The sequence below is a fragment of the Manihot esculenta genome, chromosome 14 (genome assembly GCF_001659605.2).
Source record: "Manihot esculenta cultivar AM560-2 chromosome 14, M.esculenta_v8, whole genome shotgun sequence".
In the NCBI taxonomy this organism is placed as follows: domain Eukaryota; kingdom Viridiplantae; phylum Streptophyta; class Magnoliopsida; order Malpighiales; family Euphorbiaceae; genus Manihot; species Manihot esculenta.
Genome location: NC_035174.2, coordinates 2,288,662 through 2,309,890, shown reverse-complemented (window position 1 = coordinate 2,309,890; position 21,229 = coordinate 2,288,662). Strand labels below are relative to the sequence as shown.

The window sequence follows — 21,229 nt, the reverse complement described above, 5'->3', positions numbered from 1 at the left end:
TAAACTAATTTATGCTTGTGACGCTATCTTCCATGTTTTAAACATTATATTTCCTCCATAGCTTAAATATTAGCTTTCATTAATAAAATTTTGACCCAAAAAAATTGAATAACAAAAATTTTTAATAATATTATTTTAAGTTCATTAAGTGAAAAATTATTTAATACAGTAGATAATTACTTCTACATTTAAAGTATAAAAAGTAAAAGAAACCTTGAATTTGACATTTTCATTTTATTTCTTATTATTATTTTGGACGAAGACATCGCCCATTTAGAATTTTCCATTGCTAATCACTCGAACATTTGATACGACGCCGAATCTAATGCCTTACAAATACTTCAGAGTTTGAGTCCCCAAAAAAGCACTCAACAACTGAACTGAGAAACTGCCACTTGTACACTTGGGTTACCTTATACTCATCCTCATATCTCTTTCCTCTTAACATCGCCTCTTAATTATCTTCGAAAATTTCATCAATCCCCTTCCTTCAACCCTTCTCTTCTCCATCAAGAAGATCAACAACCCAGTTCTTTTCTCTAACCCAAATTAAAGAAAGGGGAAAAAAATGTCAGCTGCTGTTGGTCCGACCTGCAATGACATAAGCCTTCCAAAGGAACAGGAACAAGAACACAACATACAACATGTCTCTTCCCTGAAAAAGGGCCAACACACTTCTCCGTCCAAGAAAGCTGTTTTCTTGAGCTTCAACCACCTAATTGCCGTCGCTGTTATCACCGTCCTCTCCGCAACTGGCATGGTAAGTCCTGAAGACTTCGCTTTCGTTGTGTTCTCCTTCATCTACATGTACTTCCTTTCCAAAGTTGCATTCCCCTGTGTCAACCCATCAAAGGAATCGTTAGTTTTTGATCCAAAAAACAAAACTTTACGACTCTACGTGTTTGTTGCTGCTATAATTGGCCTGTATCTCCCCATAGCTTATATCGTTGAAGGAATCTTTGAGGGTGATACAGAGGGGATCAAAGCAGCCGCACCACATGTCTTCCTCTTAGCGAGTCAAGTCTTCATGGAAGGAGTGGCATTTTCTGGCAGCTTTGCATTACCTATAAGGGTCTTCGTGCCGGTGTTCTATAATTCCAGGAGAATTTTTACAATTGTAGACTGGCTGAGGAATGAGATCTCCAAGGTTGAACACGACTATGGAGGATCTCCACGGAGGCTGCTTATTGGGAGAGCTCTTGCTGTGGCTAACATGGCCTTTTGGTGCTTCAATCTTTTTGGCTTCTTGTTACCAGTTTTTCTTCCAAAAGCCTTCAAGAAGTATTACTCTGAGCATAAGATTAAAGACTAGAGTGTTCTTCTATGTAACCCGTCTTGTATTTGAAATAAATAAATAAAAAAGGGGGGGGGGGGGGGGAAAAGAAGAAGAAAAGTAAAGCAATAGAATAAAATGGAAACGTGTTGGAACTTTGAAGGTTTAATTTATCATTAGTTTGCACTAATTGCAATTCATTGCATAAAAAACTAAAAGCCGCAAATACAAATTTAAGATTCAAAGCCTGAAATGCAATAAATCCCAACCAAAGATGCTCAAATACCCATAGCTCATTCTCTTATATAGAACCTTGACCAAATTATCAGGAGACAAAAGAAAAGGTAGACCACAATCGGTCTCAAGTGCATTGGCGAGGCTGCATGTTTTCTTTTAGCACCAATGCTATCACCAGCCTTGCCTTGGAGGAACTCTAATTTAACCGCTGATAGGAGAAAGCATGCTCAACCTCTTAATATCAGATGGACTAAACAATCCATAGATCTTTAGAACTAACCCCTCTCAAAGCAAGCCCAAATTTCCCATTTCTTTAGTACACCATCCCATGAAAGCATGGAAAAAACCACCAGCAGATGGGAGGCTTTGAAACAAGCTAGGGACGCAAAGGAAACTTGGGTCCTTGAGCATTCCCTGGCAGGCCTTAATGATAATATTGCCGATGCTTATTGCAGCATGAGACCTCTCTCTCATTTTCGTTTGTTATAAACGATCTCCGTACCTAAACCAGCTGCTAAAATCGTATGGAGCCTATAACTTTTTGAGATCTGATAGAGCAATCACCATTAATCCCCATGCCCATCATGCTGAAGTTTTTCCAGTTATAAGGTTGCGACAAACAGCAATACCAGCAATACAATTAAAGTTTTTCACTCACCTTCAATCAGTAATTCTCAACATAAATCGGATTAGGTATCACTTTCTATCACAGGAGCATAATATGTGGCTCGCATGAACTGCTGATTAAATGTTAACTTGCGTCCGGTCTACAGTTCTACTGCAATGTCTAATTGAACACGTAGATCTAAGATAACTGCATTATGTACGCATATATGTATATACCAGGATACTGCATAGCTTTAACAATTTGATACACAGCATTGGATTAGGAATCTGCAGTAACATTTGCACACGCATTTCTTTACACCTGCCTTTTCTTTCTACCAACAACAATTTCATTAGAGCAACATAATTGAACTCGTAGAGCATTTTCAATGCGAAAGATAAGCAACTAAGAATGCGGAGTATGATACAGATACACACTGAAAAAAGCATGGTGAACCAATGACACTGCAAAAATCTGTAGACAATCTCTTCATTACAATGGATACAGTCCATAATAACAATAATAATTAAGAGCTGCACTCTCAACATAAAAGATGAGGAATGTAATTTCTACTCCTACAAATGCCTAACTGTAGTTCCTGAGCAGAGAACCCAAGCTATAGAGCAAAAACTCCCACCGTCTCAAATAAACTTGCTATGAGAGAATCACACATGAGATTACAGAACTTGTGTTAGCCCCGCTCTATTGAAGTTTCTTCACCGGCTTCCCCAGAAAGTTTTAAAACAATAATATCTTAAACAAATGGTCGTCAAAAAAATCAACTATGCATTTCAAATATTCTCAAATCTTTTTCTCCACATAGATTAGTTGCCTCTGTGAGTAAGCCAAAAGGAAGTTATGTAGTAAATGTGGAAAAATAAATCTGAATGATATTCCAAAAATGAGAAAATTTGTGAAAGAAATAATTTCCAGATGGTACATGAGCTCGCTGATGAGAATTCACAAACAACTCCAACAACAGATCAAGATGATGACAAAAGAGCAAATTGTGCTCCATTTGTCTCTTCTGAGTTTTATTTTCCACTTTTCAACGCTTTTTCCAACATACAATATGCCGAGACATGTTGCCTTCGATGATGGTCAAACAGACAAAAGAACTCACATGCAGTCCACGCCAAATAAAAGTGTCAATTCTTCCATCTTCTGACAGCAGCAAACTGCGGGCAGAAACTTTCTCCAAACCACTCAAGCTGCTGATGATTTTCGGATGGAAATTACCTCATATTATCTTCGGTCCAAACCTGTTTAGACATCAAATATTGCATTCAATGCTTTATAACATGACCATATGATAGAGAGGAAAAAAAATCCTCGGCATGAAAAGTTGACCAAGCCCATTGAAAATCCTCAGTATGCACTGCATCTCCTATGTACAACTGTCTGCATATCTAACCAACATGGTGACTTTGGGCACTCTTCAAGTCTCAAGTCTCAAGCCACTGTAAGTTGACATCAACTAACAAATTCAAGCATTTCTGAACCTCTCAAATCTCATTATCCCAATCATTTATGTAAAGAAAAATGGAGGGGGTGGGGTGGTAAAAGAGACAGGGCCCAGTGGGAAGTATAATGAGAAAGACAACAACTAGGAGAGAACTCACCTGAATATTTACATAAAGAACCATTCCCGTTCATAGATAATGGTACTAGCCTTCTTTCTTGGCCCAATGAAAGTATTTCCTGCATCCTCTCTGGCCAATCTGAATTTAATCTACGAGCGAAGTCCTCAACTTCCCTGAATCAGAAAAAAAAGTTGCAACTTGAGTCATATAATACTCGCAATTCTCTCTCAAACACAAAATGGAGCCCTATACAGTCTAAGATAGGCCGTCTTCTTCAATATCTTCCAAATGAAATACTCACTGCAAGCTATATAATGAATTTATCATCCCAATCACGATGCTCCAGTATAGATATCTAACCTGTCAAGTTCCTCCTTCATTGCAGGATCCAAATCATCATCAATGTCAGCATCATCAAAATCTATCTTAGGTGAAAGCATGGCAGATCCAGATTCTTGCAAATTTGAAGTTTTACTTGGAGAGGCAACCAAAACATCTTTAATCTCCCCATTATGGCAAGCAGAAGGGCAAGTGTCCAACTCCTGAAATCAACAGTGGTAAACTAATAATAAGAGAGGAAAACTTGACCTTGAATCCTCTATTATCCCCTATATATATATATATATATAAGCTAGCACAGACCATGCAACAATTGAAGTGCACACACACACACACACACAGACACAGATGCCAACCTTCTTATGGGTCTCATTTACACTGTCTGAAGAAGATTCCTTTGATTGGTCTTTTCTTCTACGATTCTTTTTTTTGTTCTTGCTACTTTTACCACCTTTTGAATCTGCAGAGAGTACCATAATCAGTAAAATTGCAACAAGAAAAACCAAATTCACAAGTTCAGCTATTTAAGTAATGATTCTTTGAAAGATTCCTAGAAGCCACATGAAATATTATTAGAATATCTTTACTGACTGGTCACGGTGGGTGCTATCAAGATCGTAAGAGGGTAAAGCATGCTATCTTCTTTGAGTGAAGGCTAAATATTTTGCAGGCATACCTCCATCTGCACCATTTATAAATGACAAGAGATCGTCGACAGAGCGTTCATCCACACGCTCCTCCTCAACCTCAACATTCTGGGACACAGAATTTATTTGCTATTATCACGACATGTATATACAGGTTTAATCTTTAAAGAATTAAATCCAAAATCTACTTAACCTAAATCATAACATTCAGATGTGAGTGTAACATAAAATAAAAAGGCACAAATAAAAAAAAGCTGCAAGCACCAGGAGAAGTAGAAGCAGCCACCTTCATTTTCTCTCGCTCTTTCAATTCCTTCCTCTTTCTGGCATATAATCGATTTAACAGTCGGATGCGTGGATCGTCAGTAATGTTTCTAAGAGGCTCCAATTTCTCTTCCTGTGAAAAAAAATCTACATGAAATTAAAAAAAAATAACTAGCACAGACTAAAGACTGGAAGCACTGACTTCTTGTTTGCAACAAACCTCTGTGAGGTCATCAGGTAAATGAAAGGTCTCACGTATCTCCTCAGGTGTTTTCCCCTCAATAATTCGGGCAAGTGCACGACTGGTAAGATCAACCAAAGGCTTTAACTGGAGACTGTCAGCAGCAGACGTCAACTCACATAATCTTTTTGTATCCATTCGAATAAATTTTTCATCGAAAGTTTTGCGCTCCTAGACATCAAAACAAATAAATATTAACATTCAAATAAATCATCTAAAAGCAACAGTGTTACTAACACCCAAAACATTCCAATCCTAACAAAAGAAAGAAATATGTTAATGAACAAAATTCTTAAACCCCTCCATACATAACAAGCAGTTTTCATTTCTCTGATTCCATAGTTTTAATATTGCTCTGCTAGTTATCAAAGATGCCAGCATCTAGAATATCAAAATAAATCACCAGGGAAAGGAGGGAAAATCAGACCTTATTTGAGCGACCTGGTACTTGATGAAACCGGCAGTAGTCAAGTATTAAGCCTAAGATAGCTGGATTCACACGTTGAGGAAGTGATATAGCATAGTTTTTTGAGGATCCCATGCCTGTTTGAAGAATTTCTCTGCATATCATGGGGCAAAACATTGCAACCTCTTCTTCTACTTCTTGGATTGAACCATCGGCAGTTTGGAGCCAGATGTAAGACTTCATCTTGAAACACAACACCATATAAAAATTTAAGTGTGGACTCAAATTTGGAAAAAAAAATAACCAAATACGGTTGCAAATTTATGCAAGTATTGGAATTGCAATGATTCGATAAACGGTTCATTGCGATAGAGCATCCAGATTCCTGATATCAAAATTCTAGGAATTTCCCTCACCTACTAGTTCTACAACCCTCTTGAGTCTTGATAGTTAAAGCTCAGCCAATAATGAAAAAAACTTGCCCCACAAATATATATGTATCACCAACAACCAGCAAATTCAGAAAATACGAGATGCATTTATGTCCGCATAATCATTTATAAGCAGAAAAACATGAAACTAGGTAAATTTACCTCAGGTTTCACAACAGCCATACCAACTTCCGACATCTGACGCTAGCTGTGAAAGCTTATTCGAAGTGTCTTAAAACTGAACAAACTTGCACCTACTGTTTCAAAAACTCGGGAGAAACAATGGGAAGAAAATATGCCTCTTCTTCGAAAGATTAACTTTGTTAGTGTATAAACTCTTTATTAATGCTCTCCAAACTGACACTTTGTCGTATCCCGATGGCACACACGTAAGCATGCTTAGAAATAAAGCTTCGCCAGATATTATAAATAAAGCTTCCTCGGACCTTGTCAATCTACAAGGAAGCATGCAAAAAACAGGACAAGCAAGACATCATGAGACATTATTCTAGATGCCAAATATGCTAATGTCAGCATAAATAAAATAAACATGTTTTTTCACAAATAAGATTCTCTCCAATTTCCTGATGAGATCATAAAATAAATGATAACCAAAATACAAATTTTCTTTTAAAAAAAAAATATCCAAGTTACTGAAAGCTTATCTACAGAGCAAAATTACCAATATGCAATAAATTATCTGCAGCAACTTGTCCTCTTCCTAACGAGAAGAAACCAGGAAATACATTTTTCGTCACAAAATAATTATAGGTTTCTTTCCATGTTATTATGTCGGCATGTGGCTTCATTAATATGCAAGCAACCATTCAGCACTAATCTTACTATTAAAATTCATAGGAGATGGAATTGTAAGAATCCACGGGCAATATGGACACCCAATTTTTTGGTCCAAATTTCTTAGTGATTTGATTTGAATAGCAAATTTGAAATCCAATGATTTGAATTGGAGCTTTTAATTCAAATTGTATACATAATGGTCTGGATGAACAAAAGAAGAAAACCTCAAAAAAACCTCAGATATTGTATTGAAATTTCACCTTGTTTATGGGTACTAAAAATTCACCCTCAAACTAATATTAATCCCATTCATGAATCTAATCAGCCAAAGCAAAGCTACGTGCCTTAAACTAAAGAAATAAAATCCAAATCCTTCCACATTTCTTTCCCCCTAGCCACACACAACCTGAGTAGACCACAAGTACACAGCCAATAGCCAGGCAGGAATCACACAGAAATCATATGTATCGTGTATAATATATCCTTAAAGTCAATAATCTGCTGCAAAGCAGTTTTTACGGCACTCTTGCCATTTCAAATAAAAACCAGAAATGAAATATTCTCTTGATGGCCTATCTAGTTAATACTCACATACACCCAAAAATAATCAAATTCAATATCGTATCCAGTAAAAAAAAAAAAACCTCATGTAAACCTAACAGACCTCCAAAAAACATAAAAAGGAGCAAAAAGAAGCAGATTTCAATTGATGGAACTAATGATAATTAAAATAGCACGATAAATCATGAGAAATATAATGCAATTTCCGAAAATTGGAGCCTGAATTGTAATGAATGACCCACTTCCAAACCAATAGGATAAACTAATCAACAAAATGAACTCAGAAATCAGAAATAACAGCATGCATACTACAATACATAACGAGTCGAAACAGAGATTGGGAAGGGTTCTGCATACCTTAAAACAAAGGCAGAAACGAAATCAAAATAAATAGCAAGAGATGTGTCGATGAGAAAGGGGACAAGGAGGACTTGGTGTTAGGGTTTTCAAGAGCCCTTTTTTCTGTTTTCTGTTTCTTTCTGTGTTTCATTTCTCTCTCTATTGCGATAATGTCCGCTATTGAGTTCCGCACGTGACTCCTATCGGAATGGAGCCGTCGTCGCACGTGCTAGCAGTTAGGGTTTGGTACTTCGGTCGGATTTTTCACTTGGTTTAACGTTGGGCCACATGCAGCTGCCCATAGAGACAATGGTCTGATTGCGGGGACTTCGGATTTGGGCATTTGAACAAATAGGCCCTATTGTGTATTCAGATCAATTAGCTGTCCAAATTAATTTACTTATTTTTTTTTCATGGTTACTTATAATGTTAAAAAATAAATAAATTTATATAGTCTTATTGATAAAATTCTCAATTTTTTTTTTTAAAAAAAATTCGTGTTTAGAAGAGAATAAATAATTTTCATTAAAAATAAATTAATTATTTTGTTTAATTAAAAATATTATTGACTAATTTTTCATTGTCCTAAACATTATAATATAATTATCCTCAAAACTAACGGATATGTTAAAACATGTTAATTGATTAACGATGATAATTATACAGTAGGTTATATATTTTTCTATTATTGTAAAAATAAAAACAGTAAACATATAGTGAAAAAATAAACACTTATTTTAAGCAAAATAGACTTGCTAAAAATTAAATGAAATGGTTATTAATTAAAAAAAAAGAAATATAAATTTAATTATATGAACTACTGAATTAAAATATGTTAATAGATTTAAATTAAAATGTTTTTTTAATTTATCTAAAATAGTAAAAAGAAAAATAAAAAAACGTGATAAATATTTTTTAAAAAAAATATTATATATAAAACAAACAAAGACTTAAATAGTAAATAATAATTTATTCTTAAAAAAAATCAGTGAGACATGTGTATCCCCCTATCCCCAACGAACAACAAATTCACAAACGTAATTAAGATGCTGGCGGCTAGTTGTTTGCTGATTTGGCAAAAACAGGTATATTTAATAAATACGACATATATTTAATAAATATGACACATTAATATTTTTTAATGAATTATTATTAATTCATAATTATAAATAAATTTACTATTTTATCATTATTTAAAAATTATCAATTAAAATATTTTTATATTTATAAAATTTAACTCTCTAATTTTTTTAAAAAAATTATTAATTATTTAATTCTTATAATATCTCTCTCGTATTGAATCTTTATCACATAATAATAATTTTTCATAGTGTAATATAAAATTATAATTATTTCATTAAAAATAAAATTAAAAAGTTCAAGTCATCAAAGGGGTGTCTACTTCTACCACATAGATGTGTGTGAGCTACAGCAGTGTTCCCTTTCTTTGTTTCGTCTTCTATCCGCTTCTTTATCAAAATGAAAAAATAATAATAACTTCAATAAACAACAAATACTAATATTAAACTTATTATTAAATTAATATTATATGGATAAAATATGCATTTATATTGTAAAATTTAATCATATATATAATATAGAATATCATACTATAAATTTTTTTTACCAAATAAAATTTAATAATAATCGTGATTATGGTTTTATTATTATATAAGTGTCTAATCGATATATATATATATATAATAAAAAATCGAATGATAAAATTTTTCCTCTTTCTTAAAAAGTAAAAAGTTGAGTGAGGAAGACAAAGTGTTGAGAATTTCATTTTTTGCCATCGACGAAGTGGTATTGGCCTCAACGTCTCTTTGTCAACAATATATAGTTTTGTCCGGTTTATATCCATTTTTTGGTGGTGGATGCTTTGTTAGTTTTGGTTGCATGTGGATTTTTTTAATGTTAATTTACAGGATGGCCGTTTCTTTTATCGGTCCGCTCTTTATTTCTACACTTTAAAAAGAAGTTCGGTTATCGATGACGATAACCTTGGATTACGCTGCTATGTGTGGCCATTCACGTTTTTCTCGAATTTATCGCGTCGCCTCCCCTTGTGTGGTGTTTAATTTGTCGACAAATCAAGTTTGCTTTAAGTTTTAAGTTGATTTAGGTGTAACTAGTGATGATTATGGTAGTACTGTAATGTAAAGATCCTATTGTGAAATTTATCTGCATTTGAAATTTTCATATGGTTGCATATCGTATTTTGTTTTGTTATTTTTCTTTTAAACATCTGATGATCTTTTCTCTGATTGGGTCGGATCTGTGTGTTCATGGCGGAGATGATGGTGGCGCTGAGCGGTCTCTCAATTTCAGGCAATTCCTATCAAGACTTCTTCTGGCTTGTGGACTACGGGCTGAGATTTGTTTGGCTTTTTTATGGTTTATGGCTATTGATTAAATTTGTGTGTTAGTTTAGCTCTTACTTAGATTTATTTTTACTTTAATTCACTGGGTTTTCAATGTAACTAATTTTGCATGATTAATATATGTATATATTAAAATATTATATAAATAAAATTTATATAGTCAAAAGTAAAATTTATAAATAAATATTTAAAAGTTACTATAGTACACTAACTAAAAAAAGTTACTCCAGCATAGATTAAATGATGACAACAAATATTATCTTTTCAATTAAAGAAACAAGATAGCATAAGCATACAGAATACAGAAATAAAAATGTTAAATTAAATCAAATGAAGATTATATGAGGGTAAGACTACAACTAAAAAAAAAGTGTGAATGATATGAAATAGAAATTGAGGATTCAATAATCAATCCAGAAAGTAGGGAAGACGAAGTAAGAGAAAAAGGAAGCTGAGTGAAGATGTGATACAGCAATGATTCTCAGTTGAGAAGGCTTTCTTGGTCATTTTCTTTTTCCAGTTTTTCTTTGTTGCTTTGATTTTTTTTTTTTTTATTTTATTCTCAACTGGTTTTGTTATCCCCTACTGAAACCTTTGTTCTTGGTCCTCCCTCACCAAGGGAAATTGGTTGCCTTTTGTTTTCTGTTTTTTTTTTTTTTTTTTCATGTTCATGTGGTTCAACAACGAGGATTTTTTTATTGGATTTGGGTGTATGAGAGTTTACTATTATGTTTTAATTGTCGGGAAGATGTTCAGTTTGTGGCATATGCATTCCAAAACTGTACCGTAACATCCGGTAGATTACATTTCCATAGCCCAAAGATGGCTTAAGTATGCGATGCTTTTTATGGCTAGACTTGCTTAACACAACTTTTATTTTTCTGAGTGTTTTCCTTTTTAAATTAGCTGCATGCATGCTTGTTAATCGTCTTCTATCGACTTTTATAACTGTCGTCATTTTGTTGATCGATTTTTTTAATATTTTATATTCTACACTTTTTTAAATTATAAGAGACTGATTTAGATGTATTAATCAATTTGACTTTTGATCCATAGTAGTCTAGATTTAGACTTTTCAGATTTTAAATTATTATTTATAATTGAGTTTAAATGGATTTAGACTAAAATAAATCGTGGCTAGATTAATTTGTTTAGAGAGTTTTAGATTGAACTAACTCTTTTATTTATTATGGATATCTTTTAGATCTTGTTAGATGTAATATCAATTTATATTAATAAAAAAAATATGAAATAGAAAATGATGTTAAATAAGAAAAAAAATTACATTAATAAGAGAATAATAGACTTAAGAGTTAAGTAAAATCCTTAAAAAATCATAAGAAAATAAAAATTCATTGGATTCTGTTGATTTATATTAAAAAAAATTAATTAAAGTTTAGCACACCAGCGAATTTTTTTCATAAAAAAATTCGCTGGTGGCCAAGATTCCAACATCCGTGTCCTCCGCCTAATGGTCCCAGATATTAATGGGGTGGACTGAAGAGAGCTGTATATTATATTATATGATACTCATCTTCGCTTCCATTGCACGCCAAATAAAAGCAGCGGTCACCTCCCTAACACTATCGCTCGTTTTGCTCTGGAAGCAGTTGATTCTGAGAGCCAAAGAAAGAATGTGGCCGTTTTGCAGAAAAGGACCATCTGGGTTCTCATCATCTTCCACAGCCGAGGAAGTTACTCACGGGATTGATGCATCTGGTCTCACTGCCATTGTTACAGGTTCATAACTTATTATATACATTGCCTTTTTCCTTTTTCTTGTTTAATTTTACTTATTGCATGATTGCACTAATTAAGATCTGGATTTATTGTCTTATGTCTCCTGTGGATGTGAGATTCAATTTTATGGAGATCTTATTGCCTTGGCTACAAGCAATTTGTTTTTTAAATACTCCCTTAGGTTTACTTTTCTTATCATCTGTCTCAAATCGTAGGATTTTGGGCATTTTTTAGGAAAGTAGTGTGTTTATTAGTTTATTAATATATCTCTATTCACTATGCATTGAGAAAATAAAATTATTATGAGTTATTTATTTTAATAGATAAGAAAAATACTAAATATAATTTATTACTTTTTAATTAAAAAGTAATAAATTATATTAACTGTATTTTTTTAATGACCTATTTACATAAAAAAAATCTAAAGTTTTTTTTTTTAATTTTACAATTTAATTTAAAATTTTAAAAAGTTAATTGTAAATTTTATTCTAATTATATTCCAATTTAAAACTTGAATTAGAGTGATTATATTTTACTAATGTGATAATACTATTTGGATTATTTTATTACACTAACATAGATAAATGATATTGATATAAAAAAATTTGAAATTTTAATTTGTTCCGCATCGGTGGATTATATTATATATAATAACCGTTATGAAATCGTTAAATAATTTAGATTAATCTTATTAGATAGAGTGGAGGGTGGGCAGTTTTACCGAATTGATTCAATTGGTATAAGAATCACTCGGACAAATTGTGAGACAGAGTATAATCCCTCGGATACTGGTACACTGTTGTACATCTGTCAGTGGGTGAGGCCGAGGTTTAGATATTTCAATGACTTTGGTGGTACAAGTAAAAGTTCCCAATTTTCGTATGAGCTGCAGGGAGATTTAATTATAAAAGGAGACCTTGGTTTGTAGCTAAATCTCATATGAAAATGACCATCAAAATTATTAAATTTAATATTTGTGATTAATATATTTATATAATGGGTACACAACTATAAATGTAAATATTTGATACAACAATTATTAAATTTATTTTTATACAAAATAGAGCTTATAATAGTTTCAATGCACCAATTCTGTTGTATTGTTCTCTTAGCTATTTATGGTTTATGGAATTGCCGTGTGGTCCATTTCCACTTCCATAATTTGCATTCTGACACACAAGACGATGAAAGTTACAGTCAACCAACTATCAACTACCCTCTATATTTTTAATGAGCTCTTAATTTTTCTAATTTGAAAAAAGACGAGACTTTAAGTCGCAAAATTTTAGTTGTATCCCATCTGGTCCCCCTTATGTACTGATTATATTGAGTTCCATTGTGGCTTTTTGCTGCCGTCTGCCAATTTTCTTCCTTCTTTATGACAAACGAGGAATTTTCTCTTAAATATTAACAGAGAGGCTAAATTTGGACACTCATTTATTTAGTTTTCTGCATATTAGTTTTCTGTTCTGGTGCTGCTAAAACCAGAGCTACAATCCAAGATATTTAGTAAAAGGATTCTGGATTCTAATTTTTAACACTTCCTTGTGTACTCGTAAGTTTCTTGAATTGAAAAAAAAAGATTATGTGCTTTATGATTGAGTGGGTGATACATTCTTTCATTTTTCTTTAATGCTAATTTGAATAAATAGTACATTTCAATAAATAAGAAGGTAGCTTTGATGTAATAGTAAAGTAACTCTATCTGTGACTTGGAGGTCATAGGTTGAAGCAAGAGAAACAGCTTCTCAGAAATTTAGGGATAAGGTTGCAACATCAACCTCCCCATAGCACAGAAGTTCTTCACTGGCTTATCCTTTCGTACATATAAATAACACCTTTTCTTTGTGTTGCGTAATAATTTAGTGCGTTTAGTGAATGACATTTTATCTGTCACCCACTGTGATTTTAGGAGCATCTAGTGGTATTGGCACTGAAACTTCAAGGGTGCTTGCATTACGTGGTGTCCATGTAATCATGGCAGTCAGGAATAAGGCTGCTGGAAGATCTATCAAAGAAGCTATAGTAAAAGAAATCCCATCTGCCAAAGTTGATATCATGGAATTGGACCTCAATTCAATGGCATCTGTGAGGAACTTTGCAACAGAGTTCAATTCTTCGGGTCTCCCACTGAACATCCTAATGTAAGAATAGAACGAGATCCTTGATGCTAGTGTATCACTTTGTACATGATTGTCATTCTTTAGATATGATACGTGAATTGCTGTCAAGGTGGCATGTCCTAGCTCTGCTTCGCTTAATGAATTATAAGCCAGGAATGACACTTTTCCTTCATTGTTTTTCTATAAAGTAACAATGCAGGAATTATGGCAACACCATTCATGCTTTCCAAAGACAACATAGAACAACAGTTTGCAACAAATCACTTAGGTATGTTGCATATAACTCATGCTTCAATGTTTGCACCCATTAGAATGCTTTAAATTTCTTATTTCCCCCATTTGAAATCAAGAATTTTATAAGAATTCACTTTAATTGACTTTTTTTTTCATGTTTGGGATGAAAAATTACTTAAAGGAAATCGAAATAAAGTATGATTGTATAAAAATTCATTTGAATTCTTTTGTTACGGATAAACTTTTCCAAATGAAGAATTTGAGATTTCAATTGAAGGAAATTGCTTCAAAATGTCAAAGTATCAATAAATTTTCAATGGAAGTTGAGGGTGATTTCGCTTTTGAGTTTTGATAGTCCCTCAGCACGAATTAAAATCTATTCTTAGACTCATCACGCTAACCAACCCCCAGCTCCCATCTTTTTTACCTTGGTTAAAAACAATGTAATAATTTTGAAAATTAAATTGAATTTTCAGACTTACAAAGCAGCTCATTTATTACTCCATATTTGCCATTTGGCTTGGTACATAACTGCTTTTTGCAGGTCATTTTCTTTTGACAAATCTGTTGTTGGAGAATATGAAGAAAACAGCCCATGAAAGTAAAAGAGAAGGAAGAATAGTGATTGTCTCATCAGAAGCTCATCGTTACACTTATCATGAAGGAATACGTTTTGATAAAATCAATGACCCGTCAGGGTAATACTAACAACTTGGAGTTATATTCAGTTTCTCTTTTTGAGAGTAAACCTTCAGGACTATATGCCAATTTGATAGAAATATGCCAGCTCTTGGACTATAGGCTGATGTTTTTTGGCTTATTCAATTTTTTGAAGACCCTAAGCTTTCCTAAATTTGCGCATGGCATGAAGGCTCCACATTGCATAGTCTTGACCTTTTGCTTATTTATGAGGGATCTGTGATTCTGTGTTATATAGAAGAGTCCTTTTGATCATTTTAGCACCAATTTCTAACTTGAAGAGAATTTGATTGAGTTTGAATCTGTTCTTATATAAACAGGTATAGCAGTATACGTGCCTATGGTCAATCTAAGCTTGCTAATGTGTTGCATGCTAATGAGCTGACTAGACAGTTGAAGGTACCTCCTTTTTCCCTTTAATCACCAAAACTCGATGAACTATTATGGAACATAATTTGATGGTGTATCGTGTAGTCTTTTAATCTCTCCCTCCCTCCTTTTCTCTCTCTGTCTCCCTCAGCTTTATAGAATGAACTAGTTGGAGAGTGGCCTATGTTGGTGTTATTTTATGACTCAACTTTTCTTGGGAGTTTGTTTGCATATGAATCATCGTACCTGGATTATAATGTTTGATTTGTATGGTAAGCAGGAAGATGGGGTCAATATAACTGCAAATTCACTTCATCCAGGAACAATTTCAACCAATCTTTTCCGTCACATGAGCACTGTCAATGGTAACAGATTACAATTGAAGTAACTTAGTGGAATTGTGTCTCAGCCCTTGTTGTATAGTGAAATTTATCATGTGACATTTGGTGTCACATATTAATTGAAAATGCCTTGCCTTAGCAACTCCAATTCTTTTGCTAATGCAGGCTTGATCAACGTGGTTGGTAGACTAGTGCTTAAAAACGTTCAGCAGGTGAGAAATAGAGCTATGCCACACAGTTGAGCTACATATGTTTACACAGGAGTCAGGATCACCTGTTGATATATTGAATTTGATTGCAGGGTGCTGCTACTACATGCTACGTGGCGTTGCATCCGCAAGTGAAGGGTGTAAGTGGTGAATATTTTTCAGACTGTAACCTGGCCAAAGCAACTGATATGGGTAGGGATGTTGGATTGGCAAAGCAACTGTGGGATTTCAGCATGAAATTGGTTAACTGAATGATGCTTCTATTTCCACAATATAAACAACATTTCTTTTCTTTAAACGTAATAGTGTGCATGTTTGTGCAAGAAACATACATAATATTGGGGGAGATCTTACTTAGACTAGGTCTATTGGACCCAAAGCATAAATATGTGGGATTTTATGATCCCACTTGTATGGCTTTGAGTTCATATAGATCCCGTTCGTAATATTCCTACGGTTAATTTGTTGATTGTAATTAGATATTATTATTTCTGTATTTTAAGTATTTAAATATAATTTTATAAAAATAGTTATTTATTTTTAGTGTTAATTTAATTGAATATCGAATAAAGATAAAATCGACGAGACTATTTACTGTGCATAGTAAATTATAATGTGGTTATAATTGTGAGATTTATATGATTAGAACCATTAAAATTAGTAAATATTATGTTTTTTCTTTTTAGAGAAAGCAACTGATCTCATAGGGTAAAATATGTGAGATTTTTAAAACTAATATGTAAGTGCTTATTTTATAAATAAATATACTAAACTGATCTGTATTAGAAATTCATGTGAAAAATAATTTGTCTATGTATTAATCAAGTGGTAGTTGTGTAAATGATCTATTAACTTGAAATCAATAAATAATCTTATATAGAAATTTTTATGTTTTGATTCATTTTACATGTTGTTTGGTTAATAAATAATAAATAGAGGTAAATTGAATGTACTAGAAACTGCATGAAGGTATCTACATTATTGAGACAAGATTTATCACCTTAAGTTAAATTAGAAAATATTTTATTTGTTCTCTTTTAATATTAATCATGAAATTTTGATGTTTCGAATATTTGGATAGTCTTAATATGTTGCTAAAAATCAAGTAGGACCTTATTGCATATGATTTGATATTAGAATAAAATTATAATTTGAAAGAATTATAATTTTGATCTAATTAATTAAGTAGAAATTTAATTAAAATTGTTTACAATTTATATGGCTTATTTATTAAAGTTCTGGATTATAGTTATAATTAATTAAATAAATATTGTTATACTAAAATCCTAAGTTTAAGTCTAAAAGGACGAGAATTTATACCAATTCTTGTGAGAAACCTTTTAAAAATTTTTAAAATTTGTAGGAAAGACATAGAGTTAATAGTTACGACTTCTCCCCTCTTTAATCCCTTAGAATTGCTCTAAAACTTTTCAATTTCTATTATGTATGGATATTATTAGAGATTGAACATTTGGACAGTTTGTGATTTGCCGCAACCAATCAAAACGAACGATTTCGTGTTTTACTACAAAATTTGGACAATAACATCATCTATCTATATTGGTGAAATTTTTTTTTTATTAGCGTTCAATCCGATTGAAATTCAATAAATTCAATCTAACAAAATTTTTCCATATTATTATATCTAATAATTCCCCTTTGCTTAGCATGTCTGTGTACAAGTTGTGAATTGAATCTAGACTTGAGAAAGTTGTGGATATTAGTACATATCTTCATAGAGAAAATATTTGTACATTTTAAATTTAAAGTTTAGTTTCAGAAAAAGAAAATAAAATGGTTATGAATTTGGCTGAATGGGTACTTTAAATTACAAGCAAAGTTTATAAAATAAAATGTTATTTTCAGTGAACGGAGTTTATGAAAACTAATTTCATCATTTTTCTCACTATGCTTATTAGTGTTTTTTTAAGTACACTATATTGATTAGTTAAGTACTCTTTTTCTCCAAATAAATTTAATTTCAGAGGCATTCATAATGCTATAATGAAACCTGTAACTTTAATTATTTTTAAATTTTACCGTAAGTGATATTTTTTTTATAACAATTTTAAAACTCGAATTTAATAATTGTGGATTCAGATATGCAATAAATTAAATAATTGAATTTTATTCGATTTTTCAAATCCAGCTCGTAAGAGTGTATTTGGCTTTTTTTTTTTTTTAATAGCAGATAATTGGTTAACTCCAAACAATTATTTTGTGATGATTTTTTTTTTTTTTGAAAGCAATTTTTTTTGTGATGATTTATCGACTGCTTTTTCAAATGGTTCTTATTTTAATACATTTTATACAGGAGATGAGATTTTATTTTTTATTTAAAATTATCTTTTGAATATTTATTAATTATAAGTTTTTTATAATAAATAAATTTTAATATATATCAATAAATTATTTATACCATAAAATAAATATAAATATTATAAAATAATTATATTAATTATAATATTTATTTATTTTTAGATAATAAAAGTATACAAATGCATTAAAAATTAATTTATAATTTATTCACAATTATATTTTTAAATATTAGGTACATTATATATATAATAAATTCTCAAACTAAACTAGAGCAGTGATTGAACAGCACAAATGGATATAATCGCTTGAATTCTGAAATTAATATAAACTAAAATGAAAAGACATTACAAGAATACAATAATTTTAGGAAATCATATTAATTGCAATAAATTATTTATAATTGTAAGAAATTGATGTAATTTTTGATTATGAAGAAAAAGAAGGATGGTGAAGCAGCAGTAAATTATTTATCCTACTAGTGTCAAGCCAATGGCAATGACCATAACAGTGGAAGGGACACCAAATTTGAGATGGCTCCAGAAAGATAAATTATAAGCAAGGGGGGCTTTGGCACGAGCGTTCTCGCAAACTATCAAATTGGCACCAGAACCCACAAGTGAGAGGTTTGGAGACACAGTGCTGGCCCATGCTAAAATCAACCACGCCTTCTTCGCATACAAAGGAGAAATAGTTGCCGCTGATGCTGCCATCTTTTCCCCCAGCAACAAAACTGTCACATTGTAAACATTTTTTTTTAACGGACATGATGATCATCAGGTACAGCCATGTATTATTGCAAGTGTTTAAGAATTCAAACACGTACCAGTTGTTACATTTGAGATTGAGTTGGACAGAACAAGGACGACGAGTGCAAGAATTGTTATTCCTTTGGCATGGTCAATTTGTGCATAGGGCTCCATCATCTCCCATAAATATCTTGGAATTCCAGCTTTCTCGAAGCCATCGATTGTCATGAACATCCCACAAAAAAAAACTAAAAGTGAATAGGACACCTGTTTAAGGAAGTGAATTAATTTACAAGGTTCGGTGATTTAATAGAGAAATATACAGTAACAATGAAAGGATCATTACCTTATCCAGGCATGGCTGAGCATCCTTGAAATCCAGAACAGCGAGAGCAAGTGCAGACGTTAGTGCAGTCCATGACATATTCATACCCGAAATCAAAGCAGTAATCATCCCTGTGGTTATTAGGTAAACACAAGATTTCCAGAACATGCTTCTCCGATTTGAATGCGTACTTGAATTTCCAGGGGATTCTGAACCAACAATGGGAAGTATGTCAATCTCACTGAGACAACTTCGGTGCCTAAAATCCCCTTTAGGAGTCAAATCTTGCATATCCAATCCAGAGCCTGTTTCTTGAAAATGTAGATGTGTGAATTGTGGAACTGGGCCTGGGGATAACCTGTGAAAACTCATATCACCCTCAGCGACAATTTCTTCATATGCATGTTCTCCTCCACTGTTACCAGAAGAAAGCTGTCTCCAGAATATGCATAGGAGAAGTACATAATTCAAAATAATTCCTGTAAGCGCTGCAGGTAAAATTCCAACTAAGAAAGTCCCAAATGAAAGATTTGCTTTTGTAGCTATAACCAGATTTTGAAGGTTGCCAATTGGAGTTGCTGAAGATCCTATATTTGCACTTGAGTCCACAGCAAGTAGAAAAGGGTGAGGAGGGAGGTTATGTTTTCTTGCAGTTTTCAGTACCAGTTCAGTCAAGACAATGCGAGAGGTGTCATTAGTGAAAAAGGCACTTGTAATGGCAGATACCAAGCAAATCCGAAAAATTAAATCTTTAGCTCCTTGGCTCTTCCATGACAGCAATTCTTCCACGTACTCAAATGCATCTGCTCTTTCAAGATAGACACCTACCACCATTGTTCCAAAAAGAAAAGCAAGAATTGAAAGATCAATTGAAGCATAAGCTTGAGCAGGGGATGTTACCTCGAAAACGACCATGAGTACAGCCCCTAGAAGAGACCCTCCACTCCTCCCAATTGGCAGAAGTGGAAAAGCAGGGAAAACTGCCAAAACCCAGAATATTGCAAAGGCAAATGAACCGAGCATCGCTTTTACTGAAGGAATCATTGTTACCATTAGCTAATCCCTTAAAGCTGGAAGATAGCTTTGATGCAGCTAGTAAAAAAAATATAAAGAGGAAGACTACTACTATTACTACCCAGAAAATTAGCCTTGATGGAGCTTATCAAATGCAGAGAGCCAAAACATGGACCATGTACCCAAGGCAAGCACATTTTTATAGATGTGCGTATGATGGTGCCACGCTCCTTTTCATTCTCCGCCAATGGACAGAGAAGAGAAAATGTTGAGTTTCTTTAAGTCCATTTATTATTCCATTTACAAATGCAATAACTAGTGAAAGGGTCTCTTAGTTTTCTGGAATTATATGTTACTGTGTCTGTACTAATTTAAATTCTCTGTCTGTACTAATTTAAATTCTCTGGGAATCCAAGAGGACCAGACCCGCTCATTGTCCAGCTGAATGCACATGCCGCTCCAAATAAGACAAGAAAGTGGATTGCGAACTTGTGGTTTCTACTTTTCCAAGTGTATTTCCGTAGGATGCTGATTTTTATTTTGGACAAGTATTTGACTAATTGGTTTTTTATCCTGAGAAATGAAAATTTTCATGTAGATGTAGTTGCTTCTTATCCCAAAAATTTTTGCCTGTTGAATTTCTTTATTAGTTATTGTTGTCGGAGTTCAATAGCTAAAATTTAAAAGAACTTCTAAAATATTATTTTTATGACAAAATAACAGAATGTCGCAGGTGTGCGCACTTGAACAAAAATTCAATCTTACAAGTACTTCATGAGGCTTACAAGGAAAACGAAGCAGCACAACTGTCGTTGCTTAAGGCTGAGTTGTTAAATTTTTTTTGAAAAATATATGATATTATCCATTTAGGCTTATCAAATTTCTTCATTGGCTAAAATTATTCGCAATCTTACTTGGTCTGCTTCCTACTCCATTAGGTGAGCTCCAAGGACTAAAATATGTTTGGATACATTCACGCAGGAGTTCTTGTATTAATCTT

At 32.8% G+C, this 21,229-nt stretch overlaps 4 protein-coding genes across 8 annotated transcripts; 2 read left to right on the top strand and 2 right to left on the bottom strand.

Annotated features, from left to right (window-relative positions):
- The first annotated feature begins 568 nt into the window (after positions 1–568).
- LOC110599774 lies at positions 569–1,312 on the top strand. The gene has a single exon (XM_021736343.1). The coding sequence runs from the start codon at positions 569–571 to the stop codon at positions 1,310–1,312; it is 744 nt and encodes a 247-aa protein (XP_021592035.1).
- Positions 1,313–2,554: 1,242 nt separating this feature from the next.
- Positions 2,555–7,905, bottom strand: LOC110599723 (SKP1-like protein 21). Of its 5 annotated transcripts, none has more exons than XM_021736280.2 (10): positions 7,745–7,903; positions 6,191–6,483; positions 5,619–5,840; positions 5,171–5,362; positions 4,973–5,083; positions 4,716–4,794; positions 4,396–4,499; positions 4,061–4,242; positions 3,740–3,873; positions 2,555–3,577 (listed from the first exon to the last, which is right to left on the bottom strand). In XM_021736280.2, the coding sequence occupies exons 2-10, from the start codon at positions 6,224–6,226 to the stop codon at positions 3,570–3,572; spliced, it is 1,068 nt and encodes a 355-aa protein (XP_021591972.1). In that variant the 5' UTR covers positions 6,227–6,483; positions 7,745–7,903; the 3' UTR covers positions 2,555–3,569. The 5 variants fall into 5 exon arrangements, with proteins under 5 accessions (XP_021591972.1, XP_021591971.1, XP_021591970.1 ...); XM_021736279.2 differs by having other exon boundaries at positions 2,555–3,379; XM_021736278.2 differs by having other exon boundaries at positions 2,555–3,873.
- A 3,754-nt stretch (positions 7,906–11,659) lies between these two features.
- LOC110600249 (short-chain dehydrogenase TIC 32, chloroplastic) lies at positions 11,660–16,375 on the top strand. The gene is made up of 8 exons (XM_021737054.2): positions 11,660–11,850; positions 13,763–13,994; positions 14,162–14,241; positions 14,752–14,905; positions 15,227–15,305; positions 15,556–15,640; positions 15,782–15,828; positions 15,918–16,375. The coding sequence occupies exons 1-8, from the start codon at positions 11,745–11,747 to the stop codon at positions 16,074–16,076; spliced, it is 942 nt and encodes a 313-aa protein (XP_021592746.2). The 5' UTR covers positions 11,660–11,744; the 3' UTR covers positions 16,077–16,375.
- A 2,061-nt stretch (positions 16,376–18,436) lies between these two features.
- Positions 18,437–20,524, bottom strand: LOC110600248 (silicon efflux transporter LSI2). Its single transcript, XM_021737052.2, has 3 exons — positions 19,237–20,524; positions 18,968–19,157; positions 18,437–18,874 (listed from the first exon to the last, which is right to left on the bottom strand). Exons 1-3 carry the CDS (start codon positions 20,266–20,268, stop codon positions 18,612–18,614), a joined length of 1,485 nt encoding a protein of 494 aa, XP_021592744.1. The 5' UTR covers positions 20,269–20,524; the 3' UTR covers positions 18,437–18,611.
- Positions 20,525–21,229: the final 705 nt, after the last annotated feature.

What these genes read in the sequence shown, in the direction of transcription:
- LOC110599774 (XM_021736343.1), top strand. Translation starts at nt 569, where the DNA reads ATGTCAGCTGCTGTTGGTCCGACCTGCAATGACATAAGCCTTCCAAAG.
- LOC110600248 (XM_021737052.2), bottom strand. Translation starts at nt 20,268, where the DNA reads ATGGTAACAATGATTCCTTCAGTAAAAGCGATGCTCGGTTCATTTGCC. An exon ending in CTCAGCCATGCCTGGATAAG is followed by an intron (nt 19,158 to 19,236) that starts GTAATGATCCTT and finishes TTCCTTAAACAG; the next exon opens with GTGTCCTATTCACTTTTAGT. An exon ending in AATCTCAAATGTAACAACTG is followed by an intron (nt 18,875 to 18,967) that starts GTACGTGTTTGA and finishes ACAATGTGACAG; the next exon opens with TTTTGTTGCTGGGGGAAAAG.
- LOC110600249 (XM_021737054.2), top strand. Translation starts at nt 11,745, where the DNA reads ATGTGGCCGTTTTGCAGAAAAGGACCATCTGGGTTCTCATCATCTTCC. An exon ending in CTCCCACTGAACATCCTAAT is followed by an intron (nt 13,995 to 14,161) that starts GTAAGAATAGAA and finishes TTTTCTATAAAG; the next exon opens with TAACAATGCAGGAATTATGG. An exon ending in GTTTGCAACAAATCACTTAG is followed by an intron (nt 14,242 to 14,751) that starts GTATGTTGCATA and finishes TGCTTTTTGCAG; the next exon opens with GTCATTTTCTTTTGACAAAT.
- LOC110599723 (XM_021736278.2), bottom strand. Translation starts at nt 6,226, where the DNA reads ATGTCGGAAGTTGGTATGGCTGTTGTGAAACCTGAG. An exon ending in TACCTGATGACCTCACAGAG is followed by an intron (nt 5,084 to 5,170) that starts GTTTGTTGCAAA and finishes TTTTTTTCACAG; the next exon opens with GAAGAGAAATTGGAGCCTCT. An exon ending in ATGAAGGAGGAACTTGACAG is followed by an intron (nt 3,874 to 4,060) that starts GTTAGATATCTA and finishes TTTCTGATTCAG; the next exon opens with GGAAGTTGAGGACTTCGCTC.